The sequence below is a fragment of the Sapajus apella genome, unplaced genomic scaffold (genome assembly GCF_009761245.1).
Source record: "Sapajus apella isolate SASKATOON/1434 unplaced genomic scaffold, GSC_monkey_1.0 scaffold73, whole genome shotgun sequence".
In the NCBI taxonomy this organism is placed as follows: Eukaryota; Metazoa; Chordata; class Mammalia; order Primates; family Cebidae; genus Sapajus; species Sapajus apella.
Genome location: NW_022437013.1, coordinates 4,376,146 through 4,398,490, shown reverse-complemented (window position 1 = coordinate 4,398,490; position 22,345 = coordinate 4,376,146). Strand labels below are relative to the sequence as shown.

Here is a 22,345-nt window from a genome sequence, read left to right as displayed (position 1 = left end):
ATTAGAAAAGGAAGTTGGCAAGGGGTGAGGAAATTATTGTCAACCACCATTAATGACCCAACTATGGTAAGCACCAACCAATCTGTGTGGCTATGTGATTTTCTTCCAGCTACCCTTGTCAGCCTTGAAGTGGAGAGCTTTCATAGTGGAATTCTATCAGGGTAGGGTTTCATAAGACAATTATAACAAGAAGTCAAAGAGTGAAATTCTCCAGGGCAGAGGAATAAGGACAATTTACATCATGGGCCACAGAGTCTAAGCCAGAAGGGAGCAGAGAAATTGGCTAAAAATGGAAGTAGCTAGAATAATATTTTGAAACATAAATATGCTATTATTGCCCTGCTTTAATGTTCCCCCATTACCTTCTAGAAATGAAGGTCTTGATGAGATCAAAGAACAAGTAAAATAGGAGTAAGCACTTGAAACAATTAGGAGGTTAGCTAGATGGGAAGCTGAGCTCAGATAATAAAAACAATATTGAGTATTTCAGAGAAAGGGTAATTCTGGATAATAAAAAGATCTGGGGCAACTATGGTTCTCCACTCTGGCTGCACATTATTTCTGGAGTTTTAAAAAATCATTTGCCCAGGTTCTATCCCCAGAAATCTTAATATAGTAGGTTCTTGGTAGGCTCTAGACATTGGTATTTTATGGAGCTCTACAGGTTATTCTGATGTACAGCCCTGCCTGAGAACTAATGGCTTAAAAGATGGCCGTGGGAATGATTGCAGAAGTGGAAGGGACGTAAAACTCATTAGAGTTGAGAGAGATCAAGAATCCATAAGGAAATAGTATGAAGAAGGTGTCCATTTATATCCTGTTTCACACAGTGGTGGCAGCGTAAGAATGTAGGAAGGAAGCCTGGGAGCCAAAGTCCTCAATGGAGAAAAATGCACTTGGCCAGGAGAACTAGGTGGTGATAATCTCACAAAAGAGATGATTTTGTAGGCAAGTTTAGAAGTGCTGACGTAAAATCATTTGGAGTGAAAAAAAGAGAAAGCCTGCCTTCTCTATTCTCTCAGGCCTACAGCCTTGGGATGAGAAAGGGTGAGCATCCTCCACCAGTCTTACCTATGGAAATGGAATACTCATTGGATAGCAGAGTCTAGAGTCATTTTTCTCAATCCAAGCTATGTAACAGAAATACCTGAAGAGCTTTAAAAAAATAAATATGCCTAGGGCTACCCCAGACTATATGAATCCAAATCTCTGGAGATGGGAGTGGGACTCTGGCATCTCTCTTTTAAGTTCTTAGATGAAAATGATGTATAGTGAAGTATGAAAACCTAAGGCAAGAGGTGAAGGAGGCAGTAGAAAATGTAGAAAAAAAAATGTTCCTAACAGGAAAAACTCTTGGTGGTAAAAGAACTGCAGAACATTGGGGTGGGCATGTAAAACATGGTAAATGACTAGAGGGGCTTTTCATTCTTTACAAGGTAGCAGAATAGAGAAAGAAGTCAAGATGAGAAATTCTGGAGAGATTAGCTGGCCCCAGGAATTACAACCATAACTCCCAGTAGATCTCAAGGCCAAATGCTGTTTGCAGCTTGTGGTCCAGGCAGCAATTTGTAACCTTGTTCTGAGCTCCAATAGAATATGGGAGATACACTTAGAACGTGATACTTTTTTGGACTTCTGCTCTCTGCAGATATCAATCCAGAGAGCTGACCAGGTTGAATCTTAAGATAAATAACCAATGCTCACATAATTTTGCAGGGAGATACAGACATTTTAGTGTATCTTAAAAAAAAACACACAAAAATAAAAACTGGTTTCCATGTAGGGTCTATTTTATTGCTAAACACTTACTGAAAGCTAGAGCTCAAATCTGTTGAGTTTTTTTTATGCCACTGTGTAATAAATAAAGTATGAAACTGTTGAAAACTTTGGTTCTGGAGACAAAGTGGGAACCTAGGTTCAAATCCTGGCTCTGATATTTGACAGCTGTGTAACCCTGGGTGTATAATTTAACCCCATTAAGTCTCACTTTTCTCATCTGTAAGATAAGAATAAGACCTACCTCATAAGACTGTTGTGGAGATTAAATGAGATAGCCCTAGTTACTTTGCACATAGTGAATGTCTCATTCATGATAGCTATTAAGTGTGCAGGTTCAAGCTAGTTGCTAGGGAATGTGAAAATGAATAGATTACATTCTTTATTGTCAAGTATCTCAAATTTTAGATAGAGAGGTAGATACATAAACAATAACAATCCTATTCTGATGATACCAAGCTCAAAGTAGACACTGAGACATTCTATGGGAGCATGAAAGGACAGCCATTTAGCTTTGTTTGCAGAGGGGAGAGAGGAAAAGACTTACTAAAGGAGAAAAAGCCCAAGAGTGAGTATTTAAGAATAAGGACGAATAGGAGTGATCCACATGAATTTTGGGGAGAGGTTAAGAAGTAAAACGTTCCAGGCCTAGGTATATAGCATGTGTAAAAGCTTGGAGGTAAGAGAAAACCTAGCAGTGTAGGGAGCATTGAATGTGTATAAGTAGTGAGGCCCATGGCAAGAATAGAGAGGCTGGAGAGAAAACTAGGGCCTAAACTAGGAACATATCATGTAGGCCCTTGGATATCATGCTATGAAGCATGAACTTTTAACATATGGGTAATAGGGGACAGCATTTAAGCATCTTAAAGGCAAGAATGTGATCTAGCTACAGAGTAGAGAAATGAATGGGAGTAAAATTGGAGGCAGTGAGGGTATGTGAGAAATGCTGATGCCTTAAACTAAGATAATTATTTGTGGGGATGAAGGGAGGAAGATGGATTCAAGACCAGTTTAGGAGATAGAATAGACAGAACTTGGCGATCAATTAGCATAGAAATAAACAAGGAGTGAAAGATGACTCCCAGAGTTTTGGTTTGGGCAGCTGGGCCAGTGCTAGATTACCCAGAAGCCAGAGCAAGCATTTTTATATGGCATCTAGCAAATCAGAAGCACCCAAAATGTGTAAACAGTTTAATTTTGGACATATAGCTTAAAAAAAGACTCAATAATCATGAGAACATCAGAACTTTTTGCATTTCCTTAATTGTTTATGCCTTAGTATTGTTTTTATTTGAATTGCGTATTGGAGAGGGGGATCATAATTTTTTTCATTGCTTAGCGCTGCCTAAAGGAGGAGGAGCCTAAGGCCTTGCTTCTTCTCTAATCTGTGTGGTTAGTGGTATCATTTCACTGAAATAGGGAACACCGGAAGAGAAGCAAACTTGGGCTTCCTGCCTTTGTTATGCTTAGCCCTGAGTGAAGAAAATTGCACAGTTAGGCGGATAAGGGATTGGCAGTCAGGTGGCCTTTTAGGGAGACACCATTAAGCCAATTCTGCATATAACTCAGCCCAAGTGGAGTGTTTAGTCAATTTGCTACAAATGTGTTGCCAATACTAATAGAAAAGTTGGGAGAGTTTATTTACTGGCAAGAGGGGCCATGAATTCAAGTTGATATAAGGATTCGAGGTACAGATTACGGTAGGGGCTCTTAACTCGGAGACCAAGGGAATTATGAACCTGTGAAATTATATGTGTATAGTGCATTTTTATGGGCAGAAATTCCATAGCTTGCTTCAGATTTTTCAGAAGATTGACCCCAAAAAGGTTACCAAGAGCTAATTACTGTGAAGTGAATGAAACTGCTCCTTCAGAGTTCCTTGCTTGCCTGGAACCCTTCCACAGCCCTGGGAGGGGCCCCGGTATATCTGTATTTGTAATTTTGTAAATTTTTTTATTTAAAGGGAATCTTCTTCTCAAATTACATAAAGTGTTTGGTCCCTCAGTATGTGGATTTACCCCTGCCAACCACATATTAGAGAATTACCTAACGTGAGTTAGTATGTGGGAGTGGAGGCAATCCAAACGGAATGAGTATAGAGAAAGAACTGTAGAAGGCCAAAACTGTACTAGCAAAGGCAAAAGCAATGACAATCAAAGAAACAATGGTCACTCAGAAAGGACGAATGCCAGGCCACATTGTCAAGGAAGTAGAAAGAGAAGTGGCTAGCCATGGTTAGTATGGATGGGACATCATGAAAGAGAAAAAATAAGAAAATAATTGTAGGAGTGGCTAGGACAACTTCAATAGAGTGATGAGACCAGAGTGCCTTTCTGAACAAGTAAAAAATGGTAGTTGAACAAGTATAAATGGTAGCTATAGTCCACAAAGGCACAGGGGAAGTAAGAGTACCAACAGCAAGCTCTAAACTTCACTGTTGAGTTAGGATAATATTTATCAATAAAGTAGGCTCACTGTAAAAATGGAATCTGTACTGAGGGTAAGTTATATGGCATATATATATTTTTTTCAGAATGACTCCTAAATGTGCTCCATGGCCAGGCAAAGGCCTTGGGTGTCTCTTCTCCCCCTGCTCCCAACCTTTCTTTCCTGATTCTGTATAGTCCCTCTCACTACTTCAGTTTTCATATTTCTGCCCCATATCTCTGTCCTCTGGCTGGAGATAAGCAACAGTGAGAGAGAGTGGAATGATATAAGAAGCCATAAGAATAGCCTTTGAACATGAAAAGTTTTGAATTTGAACTTTATCATGGGTAACCCATAAAACACGTAATCCATATATGATTGAGTGTTGTCTGTAATCCAGGGAAAGACAACATCTGTTTGAACCAGAATGTTCTAAATTGACTACCCTGGCAATTCTGAAGTTGATTGATTTTAACTGGGTAAACCTGGTTCATGTTGACTTGCCGTGTATTAGGAGGGTGAGTACTATTTTTTTCAGTGTGAAATACAGCCGTACCTGAGATACATGCTCAGATCTGCTAATAATTGTGTTATGGAAGCTAGTAGATGCCATTTTAGAATGTTTCCACAGTGAGTTCCTCCTGGGAACTATTTCCAGATAGACTATAACTCTCAACTTAATTTATTCAGTGACTATATCTTTATAGGCTTTTAAATGATGAGGTACTGATACATTTATTTATAATTATGTAACTATAAAAATCTGTTACTTGAGAGACAATTATTTTTGAATGGCTAATATGACAGAATGTAATGGAAATATGGGAAAATAACTACAAACTAGAAAAAATAAACCAAGGAATTGCTTCAAGGTTTCTGAGAACTAAATAAAATTAATCCAGTAAAAAAAGCAGCAATTTGTAGCTTTTTACTAGCAAAGTGCTGGATAGGAAATGATTAAAGTATTTTAAATGATAAAAAAAGGTTTGTAACATCATTGATTTTCAGTGGTATTGGTAATAGAAGAGTCTATTAAGATATGGTTAATAATATAAATGTGTTAAATAAGTACCTACCACTTATTAGCTATCATTAACATAGAAACAATTCATAAAACCTTCATAGAGAGCTGAAATTTTTTTCTTTTCTTTTTTTCTAGTAGTATGCCTTAGCTCGACTTGTGTATAATGAATTTCTTCCTTAGTAAGTTGTATTTGATTCAACAAAGCCAGTTAAACACAATATTCCTAGACACCTCCTGTTTACACTGGTAAAGGACATAAATCAGTTTGCATGGGGGATTTGTTTCAAATGGGTTTTGGAAATTTTGAATTATTTGGGTATAACATTTGTCATCACACTCTTAGCTGCTTCTGCAAATAATTGGAATTTGTAGTGTTAAGCATTGTTGAAATTATGTTGAAATCAATTGTCTTTCAACTTTGTAATTGTTTTGATGAACCTAATTGTACAACTTGCGGATGCCAAAGCTATACCCCAAATAAATACATGTTAACATTTTGCCTTTAGCCAATAAGAAGAAGGAGAAAGAGCGTCCAGAGATCTCTCTTCCTTCAGACTTTGAGCATACGATTCATGTGGGGTTTGATGCAGTCACCGGGGAATTCACTGTAAGTAAGCTCCTTGTTTTGTTTTGTAAGCCACGAAAGAATTCCTTTGTGAAAACAGGATTCAAGCAAGAATTGCCATATCCCAAAATGTCAGGCTTAATATTTTTGATGGTTCCAAAAAAGATGGACATTGCCTAGGCAATCACAGATGGAAATAGAGAATGGCAACAACATTGACCAAATTATTTTGTCCATCTTTTAAAACAGTTTGATCACTGTATAGTCTCAACTTGGTTGTAAACATTAACTAACCGTGGCACAGAAAATATACCCCTGGCAGAGAGACACCACCTGAGCTTTTTCTTTATCATGTGAAGTGAATCAGAGAATCATCTACTCAACATGGCCAGTGAAAATAATTCATCTGAATAATTCAGACTTTACATTAAAACCTGTATTACCCAGATCAGCTAACTACACTAACCAAGAATCTCTATGGAACTGACCTGTTTTTTCCTTTGATTTCAAGAACATAGATTATTTTTACAATTATTAGTAGGTATATTTTGTAGACATTCAAAAACCTCATATTTCAAGAAGAAATGTTGATGGATATGTCATGTATGTTTTAGTTGTTATGTGCACTCTCTCTCCTCTCTCTCTCTCTCCTCTCTCTCTAGAGATGACATGTAATCCATAGTAAATACCAATAAGAATTGTCTAGATAGACCATAGCTATAGATCAAGTATTTTGCTGAATATTTGTAGTGCTCAAATAGCACAAGATCTCAGAGCTATGAAATTTAGTACTTTTGTTAAAAACAGACCTTGCATCTTTTCTTTTTTTTTTTTTTTAGATCAATGCGGGAAAAGATGTGGCTATGGCTAGAAATATGTCCCCAGGAAGGTCAACTACCTTTTTTCATACTATCAATGACCTCCATCAAAATGTAAATTCTGAATTAAGGAGTAATTTTGAATGTATTTCAAAAAAAAATCTTTGGTAGAACCATCACCATCAATTCTTGGGCTGTTAAACCAGAGATAAATTTACATATTAAGTAGCTGAGTTTTTTGTTTCATAACATAATACTAAGTAGACCGTGTTATATGATTAAGTGGAAAAAAAGAAGGAACAAATTAATCTATGTGGAGAAGCAAACCATGTTGCTGAATTGACAGTCAAATTATCTTATTTTTTCAATTCTGGGAGTAAGTGATATGAGAACGGAAATGGAAACAGTAAACACCTTGGCCTCGTAAAGTGGTGTGAGCTGATTTTTTCTGCGTTCTCGGTAGCAAGCAGAGGAGAACGCTAAGAAATATTGACACATAAAGTGGAGATAGGTAAGATTTAACCAATTTCATCATTAAAGTCAGGGACATTACTCAAATGGCTTTGAGATTCAATCAGTCTCAACTATATTTGCAGAATATTCTCTTAGCCACACTTAGAAACTCCAACCTTGCTATTACCACTACCACCACCATCATCACCACCAATAAAAGTAATTTGTATAACCTGAAAAACTTTATATTTTTAAAAAAATTATAAAGAGATTGTAACTATTATTGCTGACACTTGAAACAAGAAAGTCCCTTAAACTTTATAAAAGTTTTGCCTAATAACTATCCCTTTTTTATTACTTAATTTTTCCAGCTTCGACATTTTAATGTTCTCTATGCTTTTCCTCATTTAAATTACCCTTGTGTTTTATTGTTGTCATTCCCTATTTTTCTTTTCATTTTTCTTCCTTTTTGTTTTCTGATGTTGAAGTTTTCTCATCCAGTTATCTCATGTGACATTCTAATTGCTTTCCAATATTTTATTCTTTCTACTTTTCAAATTTACTTGTTATCTTGTGATACAATATCTCTACCTTTAGCTCTTTCATTTATCTTTCTGTGTTCTGAATGGAAATGAAAGGAAGTAAATCACCATCATCTTGCTGACTGCAGCACCAGGCATTTTCATTTTGCTGTCAATTAGAACCCAAAGAACCCAAAGTGATGAACAATCTTTCCAATGATGAAAAACAGTTGGATACAACCAAACCATACAAAACAAATACCCTTCTCCCCACCTCTAAAAATATCCCCAATTTGAAATAAGATAGCTGTTTGGAAGTAATCCATTGTTATGAATCCATTGAATACATAGAAAGACATAAGCTAAATTTGGACAATGGAAGTACTTTATTGTCATCTTGATGATCTTTTGGAACTACTTGTTCATACCTTATTTTTAAAGATGCCAAATTCTACCCTTCTTGGTACTTTTTTTAAACTGTGATTTACATTTACTATATTATTATGTTTATTAAGTATAAACATGCCAAATTAAAGCAAGCTTTTAAGAAAGTCTTTTTATTGGTAGGGTTTAGAATTGGGTCCTAATTGTCATAGCACCAGTAATTCATTGTGTGTTGGGAGGGAATCATATTATTAAGTTTGATTGTTGTAGTTGTTGAGGTTGAATTTTGTGCAATTTACTGAACTATCTAATCCAGTTGTCTTACAAAGGCTTGTTATTTTGAATACTTGTACACTGATTTGGTGTGTTACTTGGTGATTACCCTCTGGCTAATTGGCCCATATGACCTTGTATACCCGGTCATACACTTGGACCCTGAAGCCAAAAGTAGGTTGGGAGGTGAGATTTTTGGTATTCAATGATTACAAGTCCTTACCCTTTATATTGCCATTTTTGTCCCAAATACTTCAGAACTCCCTTTTCCAGACCTCTAGACCTGTGACGGTCGCTTCAAGTCAATCAGAGGGAAAAATGGTATGAGTGATATAAATTATCATTTCTTATGATAAGATAAATGCTTGGCCTGTTATATCATGCTGCCATTCTCCTGGGCTACACTGGACAACCCCCAGCTTGATGTACATCTAGTTGTTATTGTATACACAGTCAGGCATTGATATGTGCTCCTGCTTCTTATGCTCAAACTCTTAGGTCTTCATTAGCTGTCTAACTTTTGGGATTAGTTCCTGAACATGGCATAATGAGATGGCTTTCTGACTATGTGCCTTTTTGGCATACATTCAAATTTAAATGTCAGGTTTTATTGATAATTGGGTTTGTCTCAACTTAGAAAAAGAAATTATGTCAGCAGTGTAGTCAAAATTATGTCAGCAGTGTAGTCATGTGGTAAGTATAGTTGTCTGGAAGATTTTCTGCTATTGACAGCATTTTTCCTGCTGTCTACTGATCATAAGACTATTTATCACAAAAGATTAGAAGTGCCATGGGAATGTATAATAACTGCAAATATTCTAATGGCTATGGTAATGATTATGCCAGTAACACCTGCTCTAGCAGTTATGTGCAATGCATACCTCAATTTGTAACACTTAATAACTCCTTTGGCCATTAAGTATTAACCAAATGCTATTAATTGCACCTAGAATCAGAACTGGGATCTTGCATGGGCTCCTGAGTTCAAATTTTTGGCTTAAGGCTTTAGCATCTAGCCGCGTGATAAATGCATGTAAAAGTGTCATTTCACTGTGCTTGGAGTAACCCCAGATGCCAGGAATTAAGGATATATATCCAAAATCAAGGCAGCTGGGTCAAGCATGTTTCTGTAGCATTTGAGATATCTTTATTTAGGCAAAGCTGTTACCTTATATCTTGTCTTATTTTGTGGGAAGTGGGATTTTAGAACTGCAGCACTAAAATGGAAATTATTTATACATGGTTTATATGGAATGGTTTCCCTTTCCCTCATCTAATTATCTAAGAAACTTAAAACATAGAGTCTGGCTATGTGGGAACGTACTTTATCTAGTTTTCTCCAAGCCAGCCATGACGTTAGCTACAAAGTGCGAAAGAATCACATCAATGAGAATAAAATTCAGTGTTTACATACAGCCATCCTTTGAATTTTAGCCACATACGCACTTTTAATCTGAAACTAAAATTGGTTAACCAGAATTGGGAACTGAAATTTGTAAGTTTATCACATGGCCATTGGCTACCTGTGATCACCCAATTATGAAAACAACTTACAAATTATTGTCAAAGCTTTTCATGATGCCATCCTTCTTGCCTCCAAATTCACGTTTCTGCCTTTTAGTAATTTCTCCAGTCATTTAATTGTAATTCTTATTAATACATAATTATGGAGGAAGCGTCTTGCCAAAAGTGGAATAATGAATCCAAACTTTGGAACATTGTCGTTTTCTCTGTTCTCTTAAATCTGTTGTCCTGTAGCCTGTCCTGTCCCTGATTTAGTTAAAACCTCCCTATTTTCATAACCGCCCCACTTTAGAAGGGACTCCCCCCATTCAGACCCATTGGTTTCATCTCCTCCCACCTTCTAAGTTGTCCCACATTCTGTTTTAACTTTCTTTTCTTTCTTTATTTACGTCCATTACAGCCAGATCTCTATGGCTCACAGATGTGCCCAGGGAAGCTCCCAGAGGTGCGTCACAGGCCCAAAAGAAGCTTGCATCAAAGTGCTTCTTTGAGATGTCATAGCACTGCAGCAGCAGGTTCATGTGTGTGCAGTAGAGTTGTTGCTTGGCTTATCTCACTTTTTTGTTGTCATTCCCAAACTCTGGAGGCCCACGTCACACATTGTTTTGCCGAGACTTCATAGGACAAAGCCACATAAATTGTGTCTGGGTGCACTTCAGGAATAGTGTATCTGTTTATCTCTCCAAGTTGCTCTTGGAGGTTGGATAATTATGAAATTGGGACATCTGTAGGCTGAACATGTAGGAAAGAATGTTGAATGTACAATCCAAAGTTAACCTCGAATTTTTGCAATTCTCCTTGGTTAGATTTCCAAATACTCCCTCCTCTCTGCTCTAAATGCTTCAGATTATTACAAATTCTGACAAGGCTTTGGCGTGGTTTTCATAGTCCCCAGGTTCTATGTGGCCTACAAATGAAGTGAGGAGGAAGGGAGAGAGAGAGGAGAGGAAAAGGAGGGCATGCCCTGAAGAAAGCTGCAGGGAAAATGCCCAAAGCAGCGTTAATGTTACTGTTTAGCGTCTCGGTGGTTCTTGCTCCTCCACAATTCTATTTTTGTCTCCTCCCAATCTGCCTTTATAGTAAAGCTCTAGACCCAAAAAATTACATTTTGTAATCACAAAGTATAACCTGACCAAAGGTGAGACTCCTTTTATTCCAAAATATATTCTGATTACAACATGACCAGAACAGCTTGTGTTATTCTAGTTATAAAACTCACTGATCTGCACTATACTATGCTGTGCACAAATTTAGAGAGAAGTCTTGCTATGTCTGCCCTGAGTCGCCAGAAAAAAAATAAGCTAAGCCGTAAACATCATTTCATGGATGAGCAGAGTCAATATGGAGGTGATTTTCATGTGCTTTTTTTTTTCTATCACAGTCATACTCCCACCCACCCTTTTTATGTTGGATCCTAGTTTTACCTATGTGTTTTAATTAGAGAAGAGAATGATTGCATTATTAAGTTACTAACTTTAAATCTAGAATGTAACTTCAGTTTCCCAAGTGTAATCCTACAGGTAGCATGGGCTTCTTGGTGAAGAACTTTACTGGAACCTAAAAATGCTGCTGCAGAATGTTCTGAGCTACCATTCTTTCCCTTTGGTTGTCCACAGGGAATTCCTGAGCAATGGGCACGATTACTCCAAACCTCCAACATAACAAAATTAGAACAGAAGAAGAACCCACAAGCTGTTCTAGATGTTCTCAAATTCTATGATTCCAAAGAAACAGTCAACAATCAGAAATACATGAGCTTTACATCAGGAGGTAAGAGGAAGTCTATGGTATCAATGGTAAAGAGCATCATGTTAAGAACAAAATGTCTGTAGGACAATCTGAGAGTGTCATCTTAAGAACAAAATGTCTGTAGGGCATTTGAAGTCAGTTCTAGTACATTCATATGGCGTCAGCATAAGGAAACCAAAAATAAGTTGGAATTTGAGGTTGTTGTTAAGTTATATAGCTCAAGTATTTTTAGAATCCAAATAAGGTAATTATTTAGTGAAGTAGTAGTTCTGAGTTTGAATTAACAGTCAATTGTTGTCTCTTTACTGGCATAAAGACAGTCATTTATCAGGCCTTGTGATATGTTCATGAAGTAAGAGCTGTATGCGTGAAGCTGTGGTCTCTGGAAATTTATTTTGTCCCTTAGATTCATTGATTTGTACCATGATGACACAGCATACATTTTTTTGGTGTCAGGTTATTTTGATAAGACCCCAAAATCAGACTGAAAAGGGGAAACTATGTCTTACTATTTTTAGAAATTGAAATATCCGTGTTATTGCCAAATCTTGACCTCATTTGCTAGTGTGTAGATTTAGCCTTTATTTGGAGCTTTGATGTTCAAATTTGCACTATAAGCAGCTGTACTAGTCCGTTTTTATGCTGCCTGTACAGACATGTCTGAGACTGGGAAGAAAAAGAGATTTAATTGGACTTACAGTTCCACGTGGCTGGGGAGGCCTCATAATCATGGTGGGAGGTGAAAGGCACTTCTTACATGTCAGTGGCAAGAGGATATGAGAAAGAAGCAAAAGTGGAAAACCCCGATAAACCCATCAGATTTCATGAGACTTATTCACTATCATGAGAATAGCATGGGTAAGACTGGCTCCCATGTTTCAATTAGCTCCCCAGGGGTCCCTCCCACAACATGTGGGAATTCTGGGAGATGCAGTTCAAGTTGATATTTGGGTGGGGACACAGCAAAACCATATGATTCTGCCCCTGGCCCCTCCAAATCTCATGTCCTCACATTTCAAAACAAATCATTCCTTCCCAACAGTCCCCCAAAGTCTTAACTCGTTTCAGCATCAATCCAAAAGTCCATCGTCCAAAGTCTCATCTGAGACAAAGCAAGTCCCTTTTGCCTATGAGCCTGTAAAATCAAAAGGAAACTAGTTACTTCCTAGATAGAATAGGGGTACAGGCATTGGGTGAATACAGTCATTCCAAATGGGAGAAATTGGCCAAAACAAAGGGGTTACAGGGCCCATGCAAGTCCAAAATCCAGTGGGGCAGTCAAATCTTAAAGCTCTGAAGTGATGTCCTTTGACTGTAGGACTCACATCTAGGTCAAACTAATGCAAGAAGTGGGTATCCATGTTCTTGGGCAGTTCTGCACCTGTGACTTTGCAGAGTACAGACTCCTTCCAGGCTGCTTTCACAGGCTGCTGTTCAGTGTCTGCAACTTTTCCAGGTGCACAGTGCAAGCTGTCAGTTGATCTACCATTCTGGGGTCTGGAGGATGGTGGCCCTCTTCTCACAACTCCACTAGGCAGTGTCCCAGTAGGTACTCTTTGTGTGGGCTCTGATCCCGCATTTTCCTTCGACACTGCCCTAGCAGAGGTTCCCCATGAGGGCCCCACCACTGCAGTGCCTGAGCATCCAGGCATTTCCATACATCTTCTGAAATCTAGGCATAGGTCTCCAAACCTCAATTCTTGACTTCTGGGTATGTACAAGCTCAACACCATGTGGAAGCTGCCAAGGCTTGGGGCTTCCACCCTCTGAAGTCACAGCTCAAGCTGTATGTTGGTCCCTATCAGACATAGCTGGAGCAGCTGGCACAGAAGGCTCCAAGTCCCTAGACTGCACACAGCATGGGGTCCCTGGACCTGGTCCACAAAACCACATTTTCCTCTTGGACCTCTGGGCCTGTGATGAGAAGGGCTGCCGCGAAGTTCTGATATGGCCTGGAGACATTTTTCCCATGGTCTTTGAGATTGACATTAGGCCCCTTGCTACTTATGCAAATTTCTGCAGCCAACTTGAATTTCTCCCCAGAAAATAAGTTATTATTTTCTATCACATATTGAGGCTGCAAATTTTCCAAACTCGTATGCTCTGTTTCTCTTAGAAAACTGAATAGCTTTAACAGCACCCAAGTCTCCTCTTGAATGCCTTGCTGCTTAGAAATATCTTCCACCAAATACCCTAAATAATCTCTCTCAAGTTCAAAGTTCCACAAATCTCTAAGGCAGAGGCAAAATGCCACCAGTCTCTTTGCTAAAACATAACAATAGTTGCCTTTGCTCCAGTTCCCAACAAGCTCCTCATTACCATCTGAGACTACCTCAGTCTGAATTTTATTGTCCATATTGCTATCAGCATTTTGGACAAAGTCATTCAACAAGCCTCTATGAAGCTCCAAACTTCCCCACATTTTTATGTCTTCTTCTGAGCCCTTTCAAAGTGTTCCAGTCTCTGCCAGTTACCCAGTTCCAAGGTCACTTCCACATTTTCAGGATCTTTTCAGCAACACTCCACTTTACTGGTACCAATTTAGTATATTAGTCCATTTTCATGCTACTGATAAAAACATACCCAAGACTGGGAAGAAAAAGAGGTTTAATTGAACGTACAGTTCCATATGGCTAGGGAGGACTCAGAATCATGGTGGGAGGCAAAAGGCATTTTTTACATGGCAGCAGCAGGAGAAAATGAGAAAGAATCAAAAGCAGAAACCTGTGATAAACACATCAGATGTTGTGAGACTTATTCACTACCTTGAGAATAGCACAGGAAAGACCAGCCACCATGACTCTATTACCTCCCGCTGGGTCTCTCCCACAACATACGGGAATTCTGGGGGACACAATTTAAGTTGAGATTTGGATGGGGACACAGGCAAACTATATCAGCAAGTGAAATGTATATACCAAATAATACTTTCACATTTTGAGATAGATGATTTGAGTTCTCTCTACAATAATTTATTAACTTATTATTTAACATCTAAAGGATGAAGGGAGTATTATCGTTAGTATTCCAGCTATAAAGAGCCCCTACCTCTTGGCACTGGATTTAGTATTAGGCAGCCTTTAAGTTTCTTTGAGAATGATCCAAGGATACCCTTGGAAGGGGAAGAGTGTCTGATTTGGCCTTATCAAATATCAAAGCCCAAATTTGAATGCATATGGCAATTTACATGCTAAATTTGACTTTTTTTAAATGAGAAGATTGCTTAACTGCTGTTATCCAATGTTGAAAACCTAAAAAGAAAGCCATCAAGGAAAACTTTTTACTATATTTAAGCTTCCACATAGAATAAAATAAGAGATCCTGGTGACACATCAAAAAAAAAATGTTTTATGTGAGAAAATCAAGAGCTGTGCTCCAAGTTAGAACCATAGGCAACCAGAACTGAATGTATTCAAGAAATCATTTCAGTGTAACCACGAATACACTTTAGAGTCTCAGAGTTTGTTCTTTACTCCAAATAGCCATTGCTGTTTAACACTTAGTTTTATATGCCAGATTTCTCTCAACTTACAAAGATGAAATCCTGACAACTATATTAAAACTCAACTGTACAGTTGTACTATACTGAGCTGAGTGTACCTTATCATAGGTTTTCTGAATGCTCTGGTGTTGGGACTGACTAATAGCTGAGGAGAAGAGAAGCAGAAGTTGGAGATAGCACAGGAAGGTGGAAGGAAGGAATGGAAAGGAGGTAGGGAGAGAGGAAAGTGGGAAAAATCCTAGATATACAGTAGTTCCTCACTTACCCATGCGAAATATGTTCTAAGACCTCCAGTGGATGGCTGGAACCATGGATAGTACGGAACCTTATGTATACTATGTTTTTTTTTCTATACATACTTACCTATGATAAAGTTATGAATTAGGCACAGTAAGAGATAAACAACAGTAATTAATAATAAAATAGAATAATTATAACAATATGCCAGGATCACTACATTTGCTCTTTGGGGCTATTACGAAGTAAAATTAGGGATACTTGACTCTAAGCATAGTGGTATCTCCACAGTTGTTCTGATAACCAAACTGGCTATTAAGTGACGAATAGGCTGGTAGTGTAAACAGAGTGGGTACACAGGGCAAAGGGATGATTCATGTCTCAGGTGGAATGGAGCAGAATGACATGAGATTTTATCATACTTGAAATGGCGTGCAGTTTGAAACTTATGAATTGGTTATTTCTGTAATTTTTTATTTAATATTTTTGGACCACAGTTGACCACAGATAGCTGAAAGCACAAAAAGTGAAACATCAGATAAGGGGGACTACTATAAATGTATAGAATCATACCAGTTAAGAGTAGGTAATGTTGTCATTCTTGAATATAAATGAGATTCACTAGAGGCGTTCATTAATATCTGTAAAATGACCTGGTGAGAATATGGTGAAGATGTAATGTTGTAAGCTATTTTAAGAAAAACTATGTCATTAGTCATAATATCTAGTTAATGCTAAATTGGAGCATGTCCTTCTAGTTAAAATCATGCAGTTTTTCATTTTTATTTTTCTGGTATGGTCTCTAAAGAAAACAGTCTTTATGAAACAAAGATGACCTCTGTAATCTCACTTTGCAGATAAAAGTGCACATGGATACATAGCAGCCCATCCTTCGGTAAGTGAAAAATTGAAAACTGTTTCGTATAATTGGTGTTTTCAGAGATTTAGGAGAATGTAACTGCACAGGTCCAGTTTTTAGTTATAGAGTCTTTTAAAAACAATTTTAAGGTATAATTCGGTATATAAAATTTACCTATTTTCAGGTAAACAGTTCAATGAGTTTTGGTAAATGTACCTGTGCTACCATCAGCACAATTGAGTTTTAGAATGTGTCCATCACCCCAGTAAAATCCTTCATACCTGCTTACAGTTAACTCTACCCACCCCACCCTAGTCATAGGCAAGAACTAATATGGATTCTGCCTTTATGGGTTTGGCTTTCTGGACATTTCATGTAAATGAAAAAATACAGCATGTGACTTTTGTGTATTGGCTTTTTGTACTCAGCTTAATTCTTTTACGATTCACCCAAGTTGTTGTGTATATCAGTAATTTGTGTTCCTTTTTACCTCTGTGCATTCCAGAATATGATTGTACCATTGTTTGTTTAACCCTTCATACTCTGAAGGCTCTCTAGTCTATTTTCAGTTGCTATCTATTACAAATAAAGCTACTAGGAACATTCTTGTACAGGGTCTCTATATCGACAGTGTTAAAGATTTACATGTAGAACCTTGAGAATAATAATCATGTTAATAGAAATTTCTCTGAACACCTACAGTGTACACTTACAATGTAAACTGTAAGATAATTTTATTTTTACATGTACTTAATCTTTCCTACAGCCTAATTAAGTAAGTCTTACCATTGTCCCCATTTTACAAATGAGGAAACTGAGGTTTGGAGAAACTAAATAGCTTCTCTAAGGTTTTAACAGTATACATTTTGTATGTCACTTGTTCCAACAAACTAAGGTACAGTGAGGGAAGTGACTTCGGCCAAAGTCACATAGATAATTTTTATCAGAAAAATGACTGGAAAATAAGTAACCTACTCGTTAGAAGTGCTATAGTTTCTGAAAGAGTATTTGTGCAGATTAGACAGAAAATAATCTCAGATAAGGCTTCCCTTTCTGTGATTTTCATTTTGATATCCTGAAAGAAATTACTTCTTGCCCCATTTGCTTTTCTAGGGGTGAAATAATTTGCATTACTGAAAGTCTGTTAACCATTTATTCAAACAGTAATTGATGACCACACTGATTCTTCTTCCTTTTATATTGTCTACTTGATATCACCCTAGGTAGCCAGTATGACCCCACTAGATCATTTTAGTTGTAAAGAGTAAAGGCTCTGAAATAGTATATCAGTTTCTCAAAAATTAAAAATAGTATTAACCATATGATCTAACTATTCCACTTCTGGGTATATACCCATAATTGAAAACAGGGTCTCCAAGAGATATTTATACACTGATGTTTATTGCAGCAATATTCACAGTAGGCAAATGGTGGAAGCAACCTGAGTCTCCACCAACAGATGAAGGGTTAAACAGAAGGTGGTATATATAAACAGTAGAATATTATTAAGCCTTAAAAAGAAGATAATTCTGACACGTTAAAACATGGATGAACCATGAGGACATTATGCTAAGTGAAATAAGCCAATCACAAAAGGCCACATACTATATGATTCCACTTATATGAGGTACCTAGAGGAGTCAAATTTATAGAGACAGAAAGTAGAATACTAGTTACCAGGAGCTGGGGGGAGGGGAAGTGGGGAGTTGTTTAATGCAAGAGAGAAGGAGTTCTGGAGATGAATGGTGGTGATGATTATACAACAGTGCCCTCAACAGTACTGAAATGTATACCTAAAAATGGTTAAGATGGTAAATTTTATGTTATATATATTTTACTACAATTAAAAATAAAATGAAAAAAAGAGTGAAGACTCTGGACATAGATATTTAATCTGATTTCTGCATTTACTAAGTATGTCACTTTGGGAAAGTAGTTTAGCTTCTCTGAGCTTCTTTCCTCAGCCATAAGAAGGAATAATAATGGTACTTACCTCCTAGATCTTGTGTGAATATTGAATGTGATAATGCACATAAAGTACTTAGTATAGCACCTGGCACACAATATGTGTTTATTATATGTAAACTATTATTTTTATGTGACCACAAGAGGAAAAACTCACTGTCTTCGCACACGAAGCTTGTACTTGCACTTTGCTCAGATTCCCCAAAACAGAACAGAATATGGCCCTCTTATCTGACTGGTCATTTCCCCTCTTCCTCCTTCTTTGCTATGACAGCTTCCTGGGCCACACTGAAAACAACATGTGAAGGGAGGTAATAGGAAAATGGGAATAACAAAAATGACAGTCTTCCATGATCAATGCATACTTTACCTCCTTTGATTTCAGTAATATCATGCTTGTGCTATCTTGACTGGGTATTCTGACAAAAAAATAGTTATTATTTTTTTAGATTGGTCAGCTTTTGAAACACCAGCTTGCTAGGATAGTCTGTGTATTGGTTTTTGTCTTCTCCTAAGATATTAACTGTTCTTTTGAAATTGGTTCTATTGGTTTTGCTTGTAGAATTAAAACAAAGTCGATGTAATGGCTAAAATATTCCATTAAGTTAGAAAAAATAATAATCTCACTGTCTAGGGATAAAACAAATAGATTTTTACTTATTTAGCATATATTTACCAACTGCCTACTTTAAGCTCTAGGAAGTTTGGATCTCAGACTGGTAGGGGAAGGTAAACATAAACATAAAAAAGTACAATACACCAGCCTGAGAAATTCCACCTCTACTAAAAATGCAAAATTAACTGAGCATGGTGGCATAGGCCTGTAATCCCAGCTACTTGGGAGGCTGAGGCAGGAGAATCACTTGAACCCGGGAAGTGGAGATTGTGGTGAGCCAAGATCGTGCCATTGCACTACAGCCTGGGCAACAAGAGCAAAACTCTGTCTCAAAAAAAAAAAAAAAAAAAGTACAATACAATATGAATAGTGATCAAGCACAGTGACTCATGCCTGTGATCCCAGCATCGCTAGGGGTCGAGGTGGGCAGATTGCTTGAGCTGGGGGTTTAAGACCATCCTCTGTAACATGGTGTGGTGGTGTACACCTGTAGTCCCAACTACTTTGGCGGCTGAGGTGGGAGGATCACTTGAGCCCTGGAGGTGGAGGCTGCAGTGAGCTGTAATCATGCCACTGCATTCTAGCCTGGTGACAGAGCAAATTGTCTCAAAAAAAAAAAAAAAAAACCACACAACAATATGGATAGTATTACATATCTTAAAATATGTCCATGTGCTATGAGATTCCAGAGAAATAGATTGCTTTTAGCTGGGAAGGGAAAGGGAAGCACGCCCTTTTCTCTAAGGGCTGAAGCTCAGTGGGTGATACCAAATAAATACTTGATATGTATTTGTTGATTGTTAAGTTAGAAAATGCTTCATAAAAAGTTGGCATTTGAGCTAGACCTTAAAGGTCAGGTGAGATTTGGATCTTTGAAGATGGGAAGGGTATTTTAAGTATAAAGAAAAACATAGGCTGGGTGCAGTGGCTCATGCCTGTAATTCCAGCACTTTGGGAGGCCAAAGCAGGCGGGTCATGAGGTCAGGAGTTTGATACCAGCCTGGCCAATATGGTAAAACCCCATCTCTATGAAAATACAAAAAATAGCCAGGCGTGGTGGCATGCATCTCTAATCCCAACTACTCGGGAGGCTGAGGCAGAAGAATTGCTTGAACCCAGGAAGTGGAGGTTGTAGTGAGTCAAGATCATGCCACTGCACTCCAGCCTGGGTGACAGACTGAGACTCTGTCTTTTCAAAAACAAACAAACAAAAACATAAGAAAGGGCATGTTGGTGAGTAGAGCAAGGAAACAAGGAATATGGGGTTGAATGAAGACTGGGATGCAAGAAAGGGAATCAGGAAATAAGCCTTGAAGGTTAAGGTAGAACCAAATCATACAGGCTCTTAAATGGTATTCCACAGAATGTGGCTATTCCAGTATCCAGTGGGAAGCTTTTGAAGTGTTTTGGAATAGGAAGGTTAAGTGATTAACGCTTATACCTTGGGAAGAGTAATCTGATAGCAAACGTCTAGAATGAGTTAAGGACAAAAGGTTAGACTGGATGAAGGGAGACAAGTAGGGACAATATTGCAAGCATCCAAGTAATCAGAGCCAGAAATGAGGTAGTAACAGTAGGAATGGGGAGATTACATTCAAATTCTAGAGATATTTAGATTATTAATTGGATGTTGGAGGAAAGGGTGACGTTAAAGATGAATACAGGCTTAAACTGATTGGTGGGTGGTTAAAAATATAATGATGCTGTCTTTCAGGAGAAGCCAATTTCTGTGGGAAGATGCTGAGTTCTTTATTAGTTTGAGTTTGAAGGGCTGGCAGGACTTTCAGGTGAAGAGAATGGGTTGACTGCTTGATGAAGGCTAGGTTTCTATTGATTGAACGAACTGAATTGGACCCTGATATTCTATTTGGATCGCTTCAGTGGGACTCAGTTCCTTAGGAATAGATAACTGCACCTGTGTTTTCCTTATAGTTCTAGAGGAGAGTACGCTTTGCAATGTGTATGTCTTTTTTGCATCATAAAAACTCCCAGTAGAGCTGGCTGTCTACAGAATCTGATTTAATGGGACTGATTACCCCTTGTAGACATAGCCTGAACTGATCACAAGTTTTGGCATAGTTTAGTAGCCTGGGTAAGAATTAAAACAGAAGCAATGTTGTATTCTCTAAGTGTTTTAAACTCATGATTCTGTAATTAATATTGAACTCAGGGATAAATCTCATAGTGATATAACACCTACTTTATTGCTTATTTGTGGATATCTTAACTCATTCTAGACATTCAATATCTTTGAAATTAGTACATTCAATTTCAAATACTCTTCAGGGACCCACTCTTTATTTGAGGCTAATTTTAAAATTTTATAAGTTTATTATACGGTTGAAAACAAATCACATATTTAGAATCCTAAGTTAGTATTCCAAGTGGAAGGAACAGCAATAGTATGTCATTATTGTGTTGTCTTATTGAACATGCCATTATCTGTGCCTAGAGAATCTGGGTGTGCAGTTGACAGATTGCTCATTTGTGATTTGCAGTACTGGTTAAATTTTTTTTAACATAGTTTAGTAGTTCTTTTACTTCAATGTGTATCAGAATTTCCTGGGGATTATGTTAGATTGCAGATTCCAGGGCTCCACTGCCAGAGTAGATCTGGAGTAGAACCCTAAAATCTACATAAACAACCACCAAAAGTGCCCCCCAAACAATATTTTATGTTATCTAAAGCCTCCAAAGTCCTTACCTCTAAGTTCTTTGACCTTTAAAAATTAAGCTCTGAGAAAATGGAATTTCCTAAGGTAGCTACTCTAGCTGGTGTAGTCTCTAGAGCAACGTTCAGAACTTACAGTCTGTAAGTGAGCTTCAGATCTATGAACTGTTGAAGTTATATGTAAAAGCATGTATCTACCTGTATTTTTTCTGGGGAGATAGGCCAAACCCTAAGAGCCCAGGACCCAACTTAGCTTAAGAACTACATTCCCGGCTGGGCGCTGTGGCTCACGCCTGTAATCCCAGCACTTTAGGAGGCTGAGGCGGACAGATCACCCGAGGTTGGGAGTTCGAGACCAGCCTGACCAACATAGAGAAACCCCGTCTCTAATAAAAATATAAAATTAGCTGGGCATTGTGGCACATTCCTGAAATCATTTCAGTTCTCGGTACCAAAGACTTGTATCCTTTGTGGATTGCTGGGGATTTAATGCTCTCTGGCCCAACCATAATTCAAAACATACTATCCACTCAATGCCACACATTCTTTCCAGTCTACCAACCAATATGGCAGGATACGGTTTGGTCCAAACTAAACAGAAATGTCTGTCTTTTTCTTTTCCCACAAACCTTCACAGGATAAAAACCTTCAGGTTTTCTGATAGTTCCATAAGTCATTCCTTAGAGTTGGGGAATGGCCTCCATTTGAAATTAGCAGTGAAGATAGTAATGAATGTTAACAGTCAGTGAAATCTTGCAGGTGGATCTTATCTAGTGAAGCATTAAGACTTAAGATGTGTAAGGTTGCCCCTTGCCCAGCAGGCATTGATTGATCTTTGTACCAGTTTAAGGGTTGAGCCAAGAAGAATAGACCTTGAATCACTCTTTTTGCCTCTAGGGCCATTTTTAGAGCTTAATAGACTGTATATACTCTCACTTGTAGGGGTCACATCATGCATTACTTCAAACATAATAAGGG

At 37.9% G+C, this 22,345-nt stretch overlaps 1 protein-coding gene across 19 annotated transcripts in view; it reads left to right on the top strand.

The window, feature by feature from the left end:
* PAK3 (p21 (RAC1) activated kinase 3) overlaps positions 1-22,345 on the top strand; it is a 287,181-nt gene that overhangs the window by 201,570 nt on the left and 63,266 nt on the right. For 12 of the 19 annotated variants that reach the window (XM_032250836.1, XM_032250833.1, XM_032250835.1 and 9 more), the window contains 4 exons: positions 5,737-5,837; positions 10,169-10,213; positions 11,385-11,538; positions 16,114-16,151. In XM_032250836.1, the coding sequence (XP_032106727.1) occupies positions 5,737-5,837; positions 10,169-10,213; positions 11,385-11,538; positions 16,114-16,151 (338 nt within the window). The remainder of the gene's footprint in view (positions 1-5,736; positions 5,838-10,168; positions 10,214-11,384; positions 11,539-16,113; positions 16,152-22,345) is intronic. The other 7 variants (XM_032250843.1, XM_032250841.1, XM_032250842.1 and 4 more) reach the window with 1 other exon arrangement.